Here is an 18,955-nt window from a genome sequence, read left to right on the forward strand (position 1 = left end):
ATGTTACTAGAAATCTCTTACCAAACGAGCCCTTAGTCTCACAAAAATGTGCAAAGGCATTGGACCCCATCCAAATCCAATTCATTTGATGAACACCACATTACACGTCCATCTTGTGTCCATTGTCATAATCACAACTTCCTTGTGATTAGCCTACTATTAAAATTCATTAACTTTGATAACAATAACACAAATAATAATAATAATCCCTATTTTTCCATAGAGCAATAACCAAATTCTCATCATCTAAACCTACAAATTCCTTTACGCATATCTCATTTCAACCAAATAATTAGAAATCCTACAAGACAGTGGTGTAGGATAATCAAAAGTGAGCTTTACAGACCATTTGGTTCAGTTTGGTCCATTCCATCCACTTTGGTCCAGTTCAGTCTATTTGATCTACTTGGTCCATTTCGGTCTAGTTTAGTCCATTCAGCCCACATCGGTCTAGTCGTCGACTTCGGCCCATTCCGGTCCATTATGTGGGGAGCAAATTCGATCTTCTGAGTAAGACATACTGTTAGATCAAATATTAAACATTCAGTCCTTTTAGGTCCACTTTGGTCCTTTCCGGTCCATTATGTGGGGAATAAATTTGATCTTCTGTCTTCTGAGTGAGACATATTGCTAGATCAAATATTAAACATTTGGTGCCGTAAACATTGAAATTTGCTGGAAATTTTACTGAAAGAGACAGTCTCCAAACTAAATAAAAGGCTTTAGGTAGCAATACTAAACCACATAAGATACCATGTCAGAATCCAAAAGTGGTTTAGTGTTTGATGTTACTTGTCATCTTGGGTTGGTGTTGGACTGCTACTCCATATAATCTGGGGGCACAAGTGATAGGTTAGCTTTCGTGTGCAGAGATTGAATTTATGCAGGAGACTAGAGTATAGTTATTCCATAATGGAGCCAAAAATTTTGAAAGCTGCTAAGAAAGTTTGAGAAGTTCCCATTAGGCATTGAGAATGGAGTTACTCAGGTTTGCAAGCTGAAGGTAATTCAAGAACCATACATGCTACATTAGAGGAAAATGGTGTTGGGAAACTTCATTTACTTTTAGTATTAGACTAACTTATCTTTGTACAGTTGACAACTTCTCGACAATAGATAGTATTAATGAATTCTTAAATCTAAATACTTGTGAAGTGGTTGGACCAAGACAAATTTGGACAAGATGCATAATTTGTGCAATAGATTATAGAACATGTTCTTGGTACCCATGCCTGTTCAGAATATAACTTCTTAAAGAATAGATGTGACATTTCAAAACCATGGATTGTTGGAAGTGGTTTTCTTCTGGTCAACGGCAACACTGGCATACAAATTGAGAAAGATTCAGATGGTTTGCTCAAAGGTTGTAAGAATATATAGGAAGGTAGTTGAGAAATCTGTCATGAATTATTGCTGTCCTACTGGCTAGCCAGTTAGCTTAAAGCTTCCTTCAAATTCAACTGGTGATATGGGTTGATGCTAATGTTAGCATGAAGAAGAAAAGTAAAGGGTTTTTTGTGTCATATACTCAACTTATTCTGTTCTACTTGTTCACCTTGGGAGTTATCATGTCATTTCTTGAAGTTGCAGCCTGGAGGAATCTTTATCATTTAAGAAACTTGAGGGGGAACTTATAAATGGCTATTCCTTTATTACTATGAGAACTTTGACCGGGTTTAACTGCTAACTGCAAGAAGTGCTACTAGGTGGCAGCATTTGTAGAACCTAATTTTGATGTTGCAGAATCTAAGTTCTATGTTCAGATAGGGGTGGAAGAAAGACACAGACATCTTGATTTATGTTTAGAAAACCATGCTTGACATGCTCTGATATTGATGAACTTACATGGCAGGAACTTGCTGAGAGGTGTACATTCTAAGTTTTTCATTCATGTGTGATAACCTTAACTCTGCAGAGATCATTGGCCTTGAGAATTGCAAAGTTGCAAAGTTTTGTAGTGTCTGCGAGGCGATGATGTATTTCTTTGTGGCTCTAATGTGAAAGTGGCTGGAACAGAAGCAAATATACTGATAAAAGGCTTGCCTTTTGTTTTGTAACTTATTTGCATGAGTGTTTTATTTATCAATTTTTAGAATATTTGATTCAATAAACTTTCGATGCTTATTTCCCCTAATAATTTTTTGCAATCTCATCACGAGAATATCTCATTCTGTGATTTGTGATTAAGATTGTGGATAAGCAATCTGCTTTATAAAACTATTGTGCAGTTGGGTCAAATCTAACTATAAAAGTATTAGCTATTGAATTGGAATTCTAAATTTGAAAATGAATGATTAGCTTTGATTTGGTTGAACTTGGATGACTAAAGGTTCTTGATGGCCACACAAATTAGTTAGTTATTTATTTGGTTTGTTTCCCTCTTTTTTTCTCTCTATTTCTTTTTCCTGATGGCAAATTTATAAATTCTTCTTCCATTCTTTTTTATTGTTATTAATATACACAATGTCTGTACGTCTTTCATTCTGGTAAAATCTGGGTTTGGTATCTGCTTCATGATATTAAATATACTTTATTTAGTCTAAGAAGTTTATTTGATAGTGGTGCTCTAATTTCTGTGATTCTCAATTGTGTGCAGAGGCTCCAAAGCAAATCTTTGGTTTAGCACGGTGTATCAAAAAAGTTTCTAATTGTTGAACTTGGGACACAACCAATCTGATGCAACTGGTGGTTGCAAAACAGATAAGGTGAATAATGGTAAGTCTTTAGTGGGCACAAGCACTGGAACATGTTAGAAAGTTTCTCATTAAGGTTAGAGCTTTGGAGAATGATCCACTGCAATGGGCATAAACGGTACTGGAGCATTCAATAAGGAAGTTTACAAAGTAACTGCTTCAGAGCCTACCAAGTTTCTTACTACCCCTATATTTCCATGAGAAAATTCTGTAAATGTGATTTAAAAATTTTATGTAATAAATTATGATGGAGAGTTGATGTTTCTATTGTGTCTAGCACTACTATTTCTGCATTCTACATGTATATGCCATATAGCAAGTCAAAATGTTCAACTCTTATTGCAAATGTGGCACAATGTTTGAATCACTAAACTACAACTGCAGGAATGATATGTGTTTTTGCCGTTGTTGTTGTATAACTAGAGTTTATTAGGCAATCTTCTAGAGTCATCTGCTCTCCACATTACGTGTTTGATATGAGGAGAAACCTCAAATACACACAAGTCTACAAAGCTACTCCTAAAGAAATTCAGTCTAAAATTTAAATGATTATAAAATATTTAAGCTAAAGACATTTATACTAATGCTTGTTATTGTTGGTTGATTACAGAAGGCAGTGTACTCATCACTGGCGGAGGTGTGCAATGAAACCTAATAGAAAGAGGAAAACATGTGTTTTAACACCGTATCTAATGTGATTAGGGAACAATGCTGAAAAATGTGCCTTACCTTACTGTAGCTGCAGATAGGAAGGATCACTTCATGCTACTGATGATGATGATGAGAGGCTTCTTCAATCTCCTTCAATATTATTAGTCCTTCTAGACTTCAGAATTCTTTATGAAATTGGCTGATGAGGCCTGTGACGGATCCAATGATGCTTTTCTTAACGATGTTTGAGAGGTTTGATTTTTGTTACTTTTTTTTAATCTATGATCTTCAATTTTTTGTTTTCATTTCTAAAGAAATTTCTGCTATTGCAGAAGTCTTTCCCAATATGCATATATATATGTCAGCAAAATTCTTGAAAGAGCTTGTTTTAGAGTTTCCTAGATTCAACCAAAAAAAAAAAAATCTCCTCCTAGATAAAATTGATTTCCACTTAATTACTTTTTGTAGACTCAGAATTAGATAAGCATTAATCCCAATTGTTTGGTCGAAACACATTTTGACAAAAAGAGAGTTGAGGAAGTTGTGCCTTGTGCTTAGTTCGGAGGAGGTGATGTGAACTAATTCTCATTATTTTTGTCATGGACAGCACGTGAAGGAATATATGCTTGTAATAAATCATTTATGCTAAATATGCAACAATACAAAAAGATCCACAACATGGAATCACCACTTTCCTTTTTGCCATCCACCACATTGCCAAAACTTTAATTAAAGAATCCAATTCTTAAATTTGAATCGAAAATCTCAGCTCCTAACTCATCCCAATTGCCTCCTTGAAAAGCGATTCCTGCAAAACTTGACAAACATGGGAATGGCGATTTAAGAATTTATGTATTATTTTCATCATTTTCATGTAAGCAAGTATTGAATGTTGAAGGAAGACATCAACTTGGAAACTTTCATCCGAAGCATACATGCCCTCAAACTGAAGCCAAATACTCTAAAGTCTAAATAGGTACACTTTATCAAAAGCTACACCCTTCCATTGTTGGCTTGTCTACAATATGAAAATCAGTAACTTGTTACTTCATTGATGTGAAAAATGTTATATATAATAATCAAAAGTGAGGTTTTAAAGTGATTTTCTTAAATATATATATATATATATATGGTTTTAAATCATCTTACCAAATAGGCACTAATCCTTAATGTAAAAAGGATTAATTCCTGTTCAGATAAAGTTTAACAAAACGCTTGGATGCCCATTTAGACTGGCTATCATAGACAAGAAAGTCAAATAATTTGTTGCATCCTTTGCTGTACCAAAAAGGTCAAATCACAAAAGGAATATCTAAGTTTGAGAAGAGAGATCACATCGCATCATAATAAGAAACCTGCAATAGCCAATAGGTAACAGTTGAGGCAAAGCTTTGTGAGATTCAACAGGGTTAGTAGCATGTTAATAATGACATTTTCAAATCTTTTTTTTTTTTTTTTTAGAATGTTTTCAAATCAAGTTCAGGCAATACTTTGTGAGATTCAACAGGGTTAGTAGCATGTTAATATAATAAAAAAAAAGCCGTGACATGTTTGACATTATGAGCATAAACAGCATGATTGCAGGCTATCTCCAAGGTATGGCATTTAATAATCTTGAGAGTGACAACCCATCGAGTACTTGGGCTAATAATTGCCATAGTTCTTGATGGGATATACCGCGGCCACTGAATTGATGTAGGAGTAACTGTAACTTATTAGGCTAGTCTCCATTGATGAGATAATTGAGCTTAAATATGTCAATTCAACTTACTATTAATTTGACAATATATTGCATTATTTTACTTAACTTAAATATTGTTTTGAAAGTATATTTCACTTAACTTAACTGGTAAAATTTTTTATAGTTGAATAAGAGATTTGGAATTCAATCCCCGCCTACACCAAAAGCTAATTGGCGTTTTGGTTTGATGATAAAGAGTTATCATAAAAAATGAACGTTATAAGTTTAAACTATCTCAAGAAAAAAAAAATGTAAAAAAAAAAAAAAAAAGGTGGGATACATGTAAGAACTCACCAAGTACCCAAAATCATTGGGCCAAAATTCACCCAATGGAGCCCAAAACTACTGGGCCCCGGTCCTTGACATATGATTTTTTTTTAAGTGGGTTTGTTTATTTATTTATTTATTTATTTATAGATAAAAGCATAATTGTATTTAAGATAAATAAGGTCTTAAAATTTTACATAAATCGAGCTTAAAAATTAACCAACTTATACGAAACATGTCGATATCTGGTGAGGGTTCTAGACTCTAGTAACACCATGCTACAAGTGACTAAAATCCAAAACATATTATTTACAAAATAAGGTTTTTGGGGCACAAAAAGCTGCTGGGATTGGGATATTGATCCGTGATGCTGAGGGCAGTGTGGTTGGAGCTTGTAGTAAAAAAATTAAAGCTCCCCTTGGAGCTGTGGTGGTGGAAGCCAAAGCTTTGGAGGCAGGGGTACAGTTTGCAAAAGACTTACTTATCCATGACATTCTCCTTGAGAGCGACTCACTGAACTTGATCAATGCTTTAAAGGAATTGGTCCCTCCCCCTGCTCTGTTGCTGCTATAATGTATGGTGTGACACCATTGGTGTCCTTTCTTCCCTTCATGATTTTTGGAGCGTGGAGTTGTCTCATGTACGTAGGCTTGGCAATAGGCCAGCCCATTTCTTAGCAAAGCATGCCTTAGGTATTGCGAATTTTTCTACTTGGATAGAGGACAACCCTTGTTTTATTGAACAAGCTCTTCTATATGATGTATTTGTAGCCTTTCATGAGAAATATTAATTTTCACAGTCTTCCCATCAAAAAAAAAAAAAATGAAAGTCTATGACACATATTTTTGGCATTTCACAGTTCATTGATGTGTTAAGTTATGAATGATGTACAAATGTATAGCAATAATTAATTCAGGTGAAAGTTTTAATAGATCAATCACACAATCTATCATTTTTTGTAAACTATTGAAAAGTGTGTTAACAGTGTAATTGTAAATAATTTAAATCTAGATTTAAAATTATTTAAAAAAAATGAAAATTAGCCATTTTCTTTAAGAAATACTAAAAAGTAAAAACCACTAAATTTTCAGAATCTTTTATATATCTTCTTTTAGCTAACAAATTGTGGTTGGACCATCAAAGCAACATTACTTTCATATGAGTATCCTACTATTATCATTGAATGCAGGGATAATTACAGTAATCTCACCAGTGGTATAATCCGTTTTCACTTTGTCTACCTGTGGTTCAATCATTTATACTTTGTCCACCTATGGTAACTTCCGTTAGGGCTCTGTTACCCACATTTCTCTTTACCGTTAGAAAAACATTTTTTTAAGAAAAAACAAACATAACAAAAATAAAAAAATTAGGATTTTTTATTGCTGAAGAACTTCTATGAGAATAAATTGGAGGAATACAAATCAAATATAAATAATAAAAAAATCCAATAGCTTCCAGGCCCATCTCCTTCATTTATTTATTATTTTTTCTCCCTCTTCATCTCTATCTCTCTGACTTCTCCCTCTCTTCAAACCCAACCCACTCACGACATCACCCATAATCCACAATCAACCAAAAACGATGACGTTGTAGTCAGTGGCTGCAGCAAAAATTTCAATTTCAATTTTGTTCCTCTCCGTCGAGTTTGAAGATTGCATTGTGGGTAAGATGGCTTGGCGAGAGGGTGACTGGGAGAGAGATGGGTTAGCGAGAAGGAACAAAGATGGCTAACCAAATAGAGAGCTTAGGTGAGCATGAGCGGCTAGTTGAGGAAGACGAATGAATCGAACCAATGTAGCAGTAGTGAATAGAGCAATGGTGGTGGTGAACGGAGCAATGACAAATGAATATTGCAACAGTGGGTTCCTTTGCGTTGAATTTGGCTCCGACTGTGACTTCAATCTGCCTCTCTCTCTCTCTGCTATCTTATTTTCTTTGTTGTGGGTGTAGTGGGCCTGTGTTTGTGTTTCTAAGTGTGGTGGGTCTAGGTTTTGAAGAGGGGTTTGCTTTGGTTTTGGTTTGAGATTTGAGAGAGAACTAAGGTGAAGTCATGTATGATTTTTGTGAATAACTGAAAGTGTCTGAAAGGATTTTTGTGAAATTAGAATAGAGCACTTTCAAGTGTAGGATTTTTTTAAATGTTTTTTAGGATTTGTGTGAATATGAAAATTTTATTTGGATTGATTGGCTCAAGACTGTTCATACCAAGAGCAAGTGTGTTCTTGAACCCAAGCTACAAAACCCCCCTCTTTGATCTTGTTTGTTTGAGTTTTTTCTGTTATTTTTTGTTTTTAGAGGAGAGAGACATAAAAGTGAAGATAAAATACATTTTTACCCTTGATTTTAACAGAGGTGGGTAACGGATGAGTAACGGAAGTAACGGATTGAAGTTCAGGTGGGCAAAGTGTAAATGATTGAACCACGGGTAGGCAAAGTAAAAAGGAGTCATACCACAGGTAGGTTTACTGTAATTATCCCTTGAATATAACATGTGTTTGAGTTAACTCTTTTCTTCTATTAACTTGTTTTTATGTTCAATATTTTAAAATCTTGTTTTGTTATTGGTACAATTAGATCTTTGTAAACCTTGAGCATTCAGTAGAAATTTAATCAAAACACACATTGATTCTCTTTTGGAGTATATGAGACAATTTATACAAGTATATATTTTTTTACTAATTAAGGAACTACAATTAACACCATTTTTAATGTCCACCAATCCCATATTACCAAGTCATTTGTGAAAGGAAAAAAAAAAAGTGTGAAATTCATTGTGTACATAAACTCATTGAAATATATAGACTTAAAATGGTATCTCGGTATTTTGGTCAATTATTCAACTCCCTACTTACGAGACACCGTGAATACCTTATAAATTGATAACTTCAAATCTTCGAATTTACTTTAAGTTCTTTGAGTCCATTGAATCAATTAATTGAGCGTCTTCGATGACACATTACACACATAAAACTTCAAAAGAATTAAACTACAAAACCTTATGAACCTCTAGTATAGTAGAAAACTTGAAATCTTCAAATTTATGACAGGTTCTTCAAATCCATTGAGTCGACCAATCAGGCGTCCTCGATGACACATCACACATAACTTAAAAAGGATTAAACTGCAAAACCTTGCGAAACCAGTAGTATAATAGAAAACTTGGAATCTTCAAATTTATAGCAAGTTTTTTAAGTCCATTTGAATCAACCAATCAAGCGTCCTCGATGACACATCACACACACACACACACATAATTTAAAAAGGATTAAATTGCTAAACCTTATGAACCTACAGTATAATGAATAACTTGGAATCTTTGAATTTATGGCAAATTCTTCAAATCTATTAAATCAACCAATCAGACGTCATCGATGATGCATCACACACACATAACTCAAAAAGAATCAAACTGCACAAACTTATAAAACCGGTAGTATAATGAATATCTTGAAATCTCCGAATTTACGGCAACTTCTTCAAGTCCATTCATTCAACCAACCAAGCATTCTCAATATCTTATCACACAAACATACATGACTTAAAAAAAAAAAAAAAAAAAAAAAAAAAAAAAAAAAAAAAAAGAATTTTAACTTCGAAACGTGTAATAAAAGTCTCAAAAGAAACGTTTCTATATATATATAAAACAAACCGAAATTTGTGAACAAATCCACCTTCATTCTCTCTATTATATAAAGTTATAAACCAAATACCCAACTCTCCTGCTTTGCTTCCCACAACCTCCTTTCACCTCCAAATTTTATAAAACCCGAATTCCATAATTTATTTCATTTCCCTCCAACAATTAAAAAAAAAAAAACTCTCCCGGTAAATTCCCGGTTTCCAGTTTCCCCACAAATCCCGCTTCTCATCGATCTGACAAAAAAAATTTTAAACCCAGGAAAAGGAAAAGGAAAAGGAAAAGGAATTCGCGGATTTTGGATTCCATGAATTCGAATTCCGGTTCCGATTCATAATATATAGAGTTAAAAAAAAAAAGGGAAAAATCGGAGTTTTCATTTTTTTTCTTTTCTTGTTTCGGATTTTTTTTTTTTTTGGGGATTTTGAAAGATGAGTAATCAGAAGAAGAGGAATTTTCAGATAGAGGCGTTCAAACATCGGGTTGTGGTGGATCCGAAATACGCAGAGAAGACGTGGAACATTCTAGAACATGCAATCCACGAGATTTACAATCACAATGCTAGTGGCCTTAGCTTCGAAGAGCTTTACAGGTTTCTCAAAATTTTCGATTCAATTCAATTCTATGCTTTTTTTTTTTTAATGTTTGGTTTATTTGAGATTAGTTTGATTTCAATTTTCGTTTGGGAATTGAATAATTTGATTTTAGGTTAGCTTGTTAGATTGATTTCTGATAGAGGAAAAATTAGTTGAGGTTAATAAATACCATTTAATGTGACTGTGTTTTAATTAAATTTGTACTAATTTTTAAGCCCAAATGATTAAATATTGTTTAAATGAGACTTAATTTTGAACTTAGGTAAAACTAGTTGAAAAAGAATTTTGGCCATTTTCAAATTGAGTGTAGTGTAAATGAGGAAATGTTTTCAATTAAGAAAGTAACAGAGAATATGACGTTGGATTGAATGGAATGGAGGAAAAGAATACGTGTGGCTAACTCTGACTAATCTGTTGAGTATTTGTAGCCGACGTACACAAAAATTTAGTAGTAAGGGTTTGTTGTTGTTGTTGTTAATATTGTGCTTAGGGTTGTTCGGTTGGTTATATTTTTTAAATAGATTTTTTTTTTATTCTTGAGGATTTAGGATTCCCCGACTGGGATTTTGAATGCTTAAGAAATTAAAATTTCAATGTTTCGCTAAGTCCTAAGAGATCCCCTCTCATTTTTAACTAGATGTGAGACATGTGACATTTATTTGATTTTGTGTGGTTTTCCAAGACCATTAAATTTTTAAATGCCATGTGTCTTAAAGCAACAACAACCGAGCCATAGTCTCAAGATTTGGGTCAGCTATGGATCTACAACAAATTATTCTAGGGTTGGCCACAAGTATACTTTTCCACCATTATAATTCTATCCTAAAGCATACTCTTTGTTCCTTTCTTAATTGACGTGTCTTTTTTTTTTTTTTACTACTTCTATTAATATTACTAGCTTGTAACTCGTGCTTACGTACAAAACTTTTAGTTGTAGTGGTACTATTGATGTTAAACATGGGTTATTAAACATATAGGAAACATAAGCTCAAATTAAAGGAATTTATAATAAGTTTCCACCTCCTGCAATCTTAAACCATAGATTAATTGCAATTTTGCGTGTTTATGTCTGAATGCATGCATTTTTTTTTTTTTTTTTTTTTTGGGGGGGGGGGGGGGGTGGTGGTGTGCACTCAAGATAGCATGATCTAAATCTCTAGGTTCCAGCATAACATCAAAAGAATGGCCATAGAAGTAAGGTTAGGTCACCTCTTGGAGTTAAGATATATAAACTCTACCAGATAGCTTATAGCTAAGAGCTTCATCAAATGATCTCATGGTAAGAGCCAAGAAATTTTAGAGGAACTGATTCAGTATAGTGTCCTAGAAGGTGAAACTTGGTCCTAACATCAAATTCCTCTATGACTGAAATTGACTGTACCCAAGATCCAAGTTGTTATCCTTGTGTGCATAATACACACGAATATTTCTGCCATCCAACCCCTGAAGAGGGTCATCAAACATAATTTTAGTTATTCACTTTATTTTTTTTATTTAAGATTAGGCGCTTAACAGGGCTATTTGTAAGGCAAAAATAATAATATCATGCCAAACTAAATTTACCTGTCCATCCATTTCTTTTAGAGCTGTGGAGACCATTGTTTTAGAAGCAAACTGCACAAGCCCATGCCCTTTTGATCTCCTATTAATGTGGTCACATACAGTTTTGATTGCCAAATATGACAGCACAATACCCTCAGGTAAATCTAAGGTCATCTAAACCTGAAAGTATAAGTTACAACCTAAACAATCTACCACATTACCTTCAATTATCTCACTAGGCTGTCCAAAAGCATCCTTTAGAACAGCTTCATCAGTATCAGAGAAAGCCTTATAATTCAAAACACAACAAATAGATAGAGTCTGTCTTTATGATAGCAAGGTCGGGAATTTTTTTCTGGGATGTCCATTCTTGGTCCCTTCAGCCACTATTATCACAAAAATGTTGACACGAAAGAAACACCTATCAACAGATATAACATTAGAGAACTTGATAAATAATTGAGACTAAAGCCTCATATTTCATATGATATGACTGAATTGAACTACGCCCATAATATGACCAAGTATGAAAGTTAATTTGAAAAAAAAAAAAAAAAAAAAAAAAAAAAAAAAACTTGTGGGCCAGGAGGTTATAACCACTCTATGAAATCAATACATCTTTAGCAAGACCAAATGCAGCATGTAGAGGACACTTCAATTCACCCAAATAAATAAGTGGAGCACAATCCGATATGCCAAGATTATGAAGCTAAAGAAAAAATAGCTTATATTCAAATCTCGAAATAAGAAGAAGAAAAGGACAGCATCACATAGGATGTTTTTCAATCTTGTGATCTCTTGGAAAAGAATTGGGTTGATATCAATTTGGCATCAACTGGTCAAACATATGTCTGCAAATCCATTCTGCAACGTAAGCTCGTGTCCAAGAATGATAGGGATGATATAAAGAGAGAGGTTCAGATTTTGCAACACATCTGGTCAGCCAAACATCGTGGAATTCGGGGGTGCTTATGAGGATAGGTTGTGCACCTTGTGATGGAACTTTGTGCTGCGGGATGAGCTTTTTTGATAGAATAATAGCACAAGGCCAGTATTCTTAGAGGGCTGCCTCAGGTATTTGTAGGGCCATTGTGAATGTTGTCAATATTTTCCATTTCATGGGTGTGATGCATCGAGATCTTAAGCCTAAGAATTTTCCACGATGTCTACTAAGGATGAAGGGGCAGTGTTGAAAGCAACTGATTTCAGGTTGTCTGTCTTCATTGAGGAAGGTGATTTCTTTGTTATGTTTCATAATTTTTTGGTTCCTTAACACTCTTTAGAAGAAGTTGGAAGCTTTTGAAATTCTGCATTTTCCATGGCCAAAAAACTGTGGCAATTAAACAAACGCAAATGTTGCTGGAAGAGAGAGAGAGAGAGAGAGAGAGAGAGAGAGGACTGAGGGTTTTTTCTTATTAGTTTAGTTGTAGGTTGATTGGTTTTTCAATGGTTGATTAATATTGGGCTCCTTGATTTTAGCACCGTATTAACTCAATTGGCACAAAAAGTTAAAAAAAAATTTAGATGAGACAAGTGGAGCAAAATTGGACTTCAATTGAAAAATCTAATTGGATTTTCTCTCAACTTTGGCTTTATAAATAAATAAGAAGTGTGAAATCTAATTGAATGATGATTCGGTTTTGAATTGATATATATCTTCTTGGATAAATAACGAAAGATCATTAATCAAAATATCCAGGTACACCGGAAGTGTACATGGATAGCAGTAAGTTGATAATAACGTTTCTTTTCAAAACCCTCTGAACTGAATTCAGTTGCAAAATGATTTCAATAGCATGTGAGCATTGTGGAGAGAGAAAACGTTGCTGAAGTGATTAGAAGATATCTTTAGATGATGTGCTGCTGCCATAATCTGTCAGTCGCAGCATCGTAGCCAAATTACTTTTATTATATTTCCCTGGTTGGTACCTGGTTCCATGGTGTTGTTCTGGCAATTTCAGAGCCATGTCTATCCTTCTCCCTAAGTTTCTTGGTTCTTTTGCTGAAGTGGTAATGGCAACGTAACCTCTTCTTGTCCAGAGTGGCATGCTTTGGTAAAAAAAATCTTTATATATAGTGGTAGAATGTCCAGGCTGCAAGATTACTAAGGGCACAGGGTGTATGGTTAGAAAGAGAATAATAAAAAATAGCATTATTTTTCCTGATGCTTAAAGGTAATTTTCAAAGCAAAAATGATTTTTGATTGCCATAAAGTTTCTCTATGGAGTTGCGTACTTATCATTTTTTCAAGAGTTTCTTGCTAGAATGAATGTCTGAGATATTGTGCAAGTGGCTCATCCACCCCCCATAAGTATGGGATGGTGGGTATGGTGGGGGTTCAAATCTCCCGGGTGCATGAGTGTTTGGGATTTTGTACACAACTTGAAGTCTCACAAATCTTTCCTTATCATCTTTTCTTTAGTCCACTTTCTCTCTACAAGTAAACTGAATAGAATTTGCAATTACAAACAATTTTTTTAATATCTGTTAGGCAATTTTGTTACTTTTTTCTTTTAACAAGCCAACTGCCTGAAAGGCATTCCCCTAGCGTTCGTATTGTTTGTTTATCTTCTTCTTCTTTTTTCTTTTTCTTTTTTTCCTTTTTTAATTAAGGCAAGCAGGAAAACATAACAGAGGTGCATTGGTCTGGTCTTGAAATTATGTTTTTAGTGTAATTTTTGTATTAGTGGAGTGTTGGCCATGCCAAGAGCCCTCAGGGCCCTATAAGCAGTTCAATAATGTGGAAGTTTAGGATATGTCTATATCATTGGACTGACGATTATGAATGAAACACAGTGATTATATGATGTTGACAGCCTTTAAGTTTGCAAACCCCCCCCCCCCAAACACACAAAAAGAGGCACAGTTCTGGGATTTTGTGTTTCTTTTTTTTTTCTTTTTTTTGTCAGAGAAATTGGACCTGTGTTTTGATGTTATTTTTTTAATTTTCCTGGGTTTAGAAATGCGTACAACATGGTGCTTCACAAATTTGGCGATAAGCTGTACTCAGGATTGGTTACAACTATGACTTCACATCTCAAAGAAATATCAAAATCGATTGAAGATGCGCAGGGAGGTTTGTTTCTGGAAGAACTGCACAGGAAATGGGATGATCATAACAAGGCATTGCAGATGATCCGGGATATACTTATGTACATGGACAGAACTTACATTCCAAGTACCCAGAAGACCCCTGTTCATGAGCTTGGGATGAACCTGTGGAGAGATAACATAATCCACTCCAGCAAGATTCAGACTAGACTGTTGAACACACTTCTTGAACTAGTACTTAAAGAACGGACTGGTGAAGTTATTAACAGGGGGCTGATGAGGAATATAATTAAGATGCTAATGGATTTAGGTTCTTCTGTTTACCAAGGAGACTTCGAGAGGCCTTTTCTTGAGGTTTCAGCTGAGTTTTACAGGGGTGAATCACAGAAGTTCATCGAGTGTTGTGATTGTGGAGATTACCTAAAGAAAGCTGAGAGGCGTCTAAATGAGGAAATGGAGAGAGTGACACATTACTTGGATGCCCAAAGTGAAACAAAGATAACTAATGTAGTGGAGAAGGAGATGATTGCTAACCACATGGTGAGACTAATCCAAATGGAGAATTCTGGCTTGGTATTTTTTTTTTCTTTTTTTTGTCAGAGAAATTGGACCTGTGTTTTGATGTTATTTTTTTAATTTTCCTGGGTTTAGAAATGCGTACAACATGGTGCTTCACAAATTTGGCGATAAGCTGTACTCAGGATTGGTTACAACTATGACTTCACATCTCAAAGAAATATCAAAATCGATTGAAGATGCGCAGGGAGGTTTGTTTCTGGAAGAACTGCACAGGAAATGGGATGATCATAACAAGGCATTGCAGATGATCCGGGATATACTTATGTACATGGACAGAACTTACATTCCAAGTACCCAGAAGACCCCTGTTCATGAGCTTGGGATGAACCTGTGGAGAGATAACATAATCCACTCCAGCAAGATTCAGACTAGACTGTTGAACACACTTCTTGAACTAGTACTTAAAGAACGGACTGGTGAAGTTATTAACAGGGGGCTGATGAGGAATATAATTAAGATGCTAATGGATTTAGGTTCTTCTGTTTACCAAGGAGACTTCGAGAGGCCTTTTCTTGAGGTTTCAGCTGAGTTTTACAGGGGTGAATCACAGAAGTTCATCGAGTGTTGTGATTGTGGAGATTACCTAAAGAAAGCTGAGAGGCGTCTAAATGAGGAAATGGAGAGAGTGACACATTACTTGGATGCCCAAAGTGAAACAAAGATAACTAATGTAGTGGAGAAGGAGATGATTGCTAACCACATGGTGAGACTAATCCAAATGGAGAATTCTGGCTTGGTAAACATGCTTCTTGACGATAAGTATGAAGACCTGGGAAGAATGTATGTTTTGTTCCGTCGGGTTCAGGATGGCCTCTTAAAAATAAGAGAAGTAATGACTTCTCACATCAGGGAGACCGGTAAGCAGCTAGTTACTGACCCGGAAAGGCTCAAGGATCCAGTGGAATTTGTCCAGCGGCTCTTGGACGAGAAAGACAAGTATGATAACATTATTACGTTATCATTTAACAATGACAAGACTTTCCAGAATGCCCTAAATTCATCCTTCGAATACTTTATTAACTTGAATGCTCGTTCTCCGGAGTTTATTTCATTGTTTGTGGACGAAAAACTACGTAAAGGTCTGAAGGGGGTTAGTGAGGAGGATGTAGAGATTATACTTGACAAGGTGATGATGTTATTTCGTTACTTGCAGGAGAAAGATGTATTTGAAAAGTATTACAAACAGCATTTGGCAAAGCGGCTTTTATCTGGGAAAACTGTCTCAGATGATGCAGAGAGAAGCTTGATAGTTAAGCTCAAGACGGAATGTGGGTACCAATTTACTTCAAAATTAGAGGGCATGTTTACAGACATGAAAACCTCTCAGGATACAATGCATGGGTTTTATGCCAGCCACCCTGAGCTTGGGGATGGCCCTACACTGACAGTCCAGGTTCTGACAACAGGGTCTTGGCCAACACAGCCTAGTGCTACATGCAACCTGCCAGCTGAAATGTCCGTACTATGTGAGAAGTTTCGGGCATATTATCTTGGGACTCATACTGGTCGGAGGTTGTCCTGGCAAACTAACATGGGTACAGCAGATATAAAAGCGACCTTTGGGAAGGGTCAAAAGCATGAGTTGAATGTCTCCACTTATCAGATGTGTGTACTAATGCTGTTTAACAATGCTGATCGGCTTAACTACAAGGAGATTGAGCAGGCTACTGAGATACCTGCTTCAGATTTGAAGAGGTGTCTCCAGTCCATGGCTTGTGTGAAGGGAAAGAACGTACTTCGAAAAGAGCCTATGAGTAAAGACATTGGTGAGGATGACGCATTCTTTGTTAATGACAAGTTCACAAGCAAATTCTACAAGGTGAAGATAGGAACTGTAGTTGCACAGAAGGAATCAGAACCCGAAAAACAGGAGACGCGGCAGAGGGTGGAGGAGGACAGGAAGCCCCAGATTGAAGCCGCAATAGTTAGGATCATGAAATCAAGGAGGCAGCTGGACCATAACAATATAATAGCCGAGGTTACAAAGCAGTTGCAATCCCGGTTCCTGGCAAATCCGACAGAGATTAAGAAACGGATTGAGTCCCTAATTGAGCGGGATTTTTTGGAGAGGGATAATAGTGACAGGAAATTGTATCGGTATCTTGCCTGAAGCATGGCTTGATCTCATGTTAGAAAAATATCATGGCGATTGCTATTGTAACTTTTTTAGTAAGTGGAAATTGTTTCTTCACTTTCATTTTAAATTTCTTCTCTGTTCTATTGGTTTTAATGAAATGTCATTGCTGCTTTCCCCATTTGTTGTACTACTTCATCCTGGCAATTCTTGATAAGCACACTCAAATACTCGATAGTTAGCATAGGTCTCTCGTATTAAATTGCAAGGAGTCTCGGCTCTATTCCTCAATGGTCACTTAGTAAAAACACCCAGCTAATGATCCCATATGTTAGAGGCTGACAGCAAAACACTTTGAAGTCTACTTGGGAGGTCCTGCTCTCCAATTCTCTGAAGGATTATTTTATGTATCTAACAGTGTTCGCTAAAGCATGAAATGGAGAACATTATTTTCCGTTTCTTACTGAGTCTCCCTTTTTTTCTTTTTATTTGGTTCGTTGTCTAGTTTGTTTTTTCTTTTGGCTCTTTTTACTGACTTGTCCAACCTATCTATAGTTTTTTTTTTTCTTTTTGAGAAGAGTCCAACCTAGAAGTAGGTATATTATTAACCCAAGGTTTTGAGAAGATGTTTCTCCCTTCAATGTTTTTTCCTTATGTACTGAAAGCACCTCTAAAGCTCTAACCCTGACCTAACGTCTACTTTGATAGCTCCTCACTCACTTTCATCTAAACAAAAGTATGGAATGTCATTATATGGATGTTTAATTGCTAAGGTCAATTCTAAAAATGATATCTAAGCAGAAGGAATCTTCCACCTATCAAAGATGCATTGGATCACTAACCTAGACGACACTTTTCATTTACACAAAGACACCTTTTGGGTATCTTGTCACCATGCCCTTACAAATACAGAATTCCTTAATAAAAGAATCTTATCTAAAATAGTACTAATTGATCTAGAAGTTTGTAGACAACAGTGGCCATATGAAGATTATTAGAAAATGTCTAATCCTCTTTTTGGTTACGATGACCCCTATTGCCAAAACCGTGACCCAGATGCTAACATTGACAAAGAATGAATAGTTTCAAGGAAGAGATAGATGGGACTAAATAGCTTTAACCCTTTTAAATATATATATATATATATATATTAGTTTGTTAGCCTTATCTCCACCTGTCAAGATCACTTATTACTTTTGCAAAAACATACCTAGATGAAGATTTGTTTCCAACTAGGCCCCTACTTTCTTCGACACTTGTCATCCATAATATTCACAAATTAGTGTACCCATGTGTCATAAATGAGCCAGTAAGCTAATTTCAGAAAATCACAAATTCTTATTCCGTCACTCCTTTATTATAAACTAAGCGTTCCTGTATAGGTTCAAGTTTGTGGGCTTGAAGAAGTATCTGGAAGGGGATTGGGGACAATTTGGGCATAGTGGTTCGTTGGGTTCCTTGTGGGAGCAAAGGTACTACAGCATCGACCGCTACACGTCGTTCACCAAAAATAGCGCGTCGCCCAACGCAATTATTTTCAGCCCACAGTAAGGTAGAGAATCTAGAGATGTGTAGAAAGAGAAATGATTTTCCCATTGTTTAACAGTTTTTTTTTTTTTTTAAAATTTAAAATTGCGTAGGAGGGGAGGTGGCAACCCAGAGCAATTTATTTAACAATTTAAACTAATATTATAATTCAATCAAAACTGAAAAGGAACTTAAATATATTTCACCGGTCAATGTGCTCAGATGTATGAAATTATGAGCTGGTGTTATTGAAAGTGGTATTAAAGGAAACCAACCCCTACAGGTGTCAGGTACAGAAAGTAAAGGCCATAAACTCACTGTTGCTGTCAGCATGATGCTAAAACGTTTCTGCCATTGGGCTTTATTAATGGACAGCTAGAATCTATTCACCAAACTTTATAAAGCCTCATAATTTCTAATGAAAAATGCTAACGAGCGTTTTTATGGCACCTATTAATAATTTATTTTAAGAAAGATTTAACATTATTTTAATGATAAATGAAAAAAGTTATCAAGACATTAATTATTTTTTTATTTTTTCATAAAAAATTTTCTTAACTGGATTATTAATCAGTACCCTAAGAGCACTCATTA

General features: G+C 35.4%; 1 protein-coding gene across 1 annotated transcript; it reads left to right on the forward strand.

Moving 5' to 3' along the window:
* The first annotated feature begins 9,013 nt into the window (after positions 1-9,013).
* On the forward strand, positions 9,014-17,015 carry LOC111998727 (cullin-3A). Its single transcript, XM_065776696.1, has 2 exons — positions 9,014-9,584; positions 14,833-17,015. Exons 1-2 carry the CDS (start codon positions 9,424-9,426, stop codon positions 16,868-16,870), a joined length of 2,199 nt encoding a protein of 732 aa, XP_065632768.1. The 5' UTR covers positions 9,014-9,423; the 3' UTR covers positions 16,871-17,015.
* The last annotated feature ends 1,940 nt before the right edge of the window (positions 17,016-18,955 follow it).

The sequence above is a fragment of the Quercus suber genome, unplaced genomic scaffold (assembly GCF_002906115.3).
Source record: "Quercus suber isolate HL8 unplaced genomic scaffold, Cork oak 2.0 scaffold_140, whole genome shotgun sequence".
NCBI lineage: Eukaryota > Viridiplantae > Streptophyta > Magnoliopsida > Fagales > Fagaceae > Quercus > Quercus suber.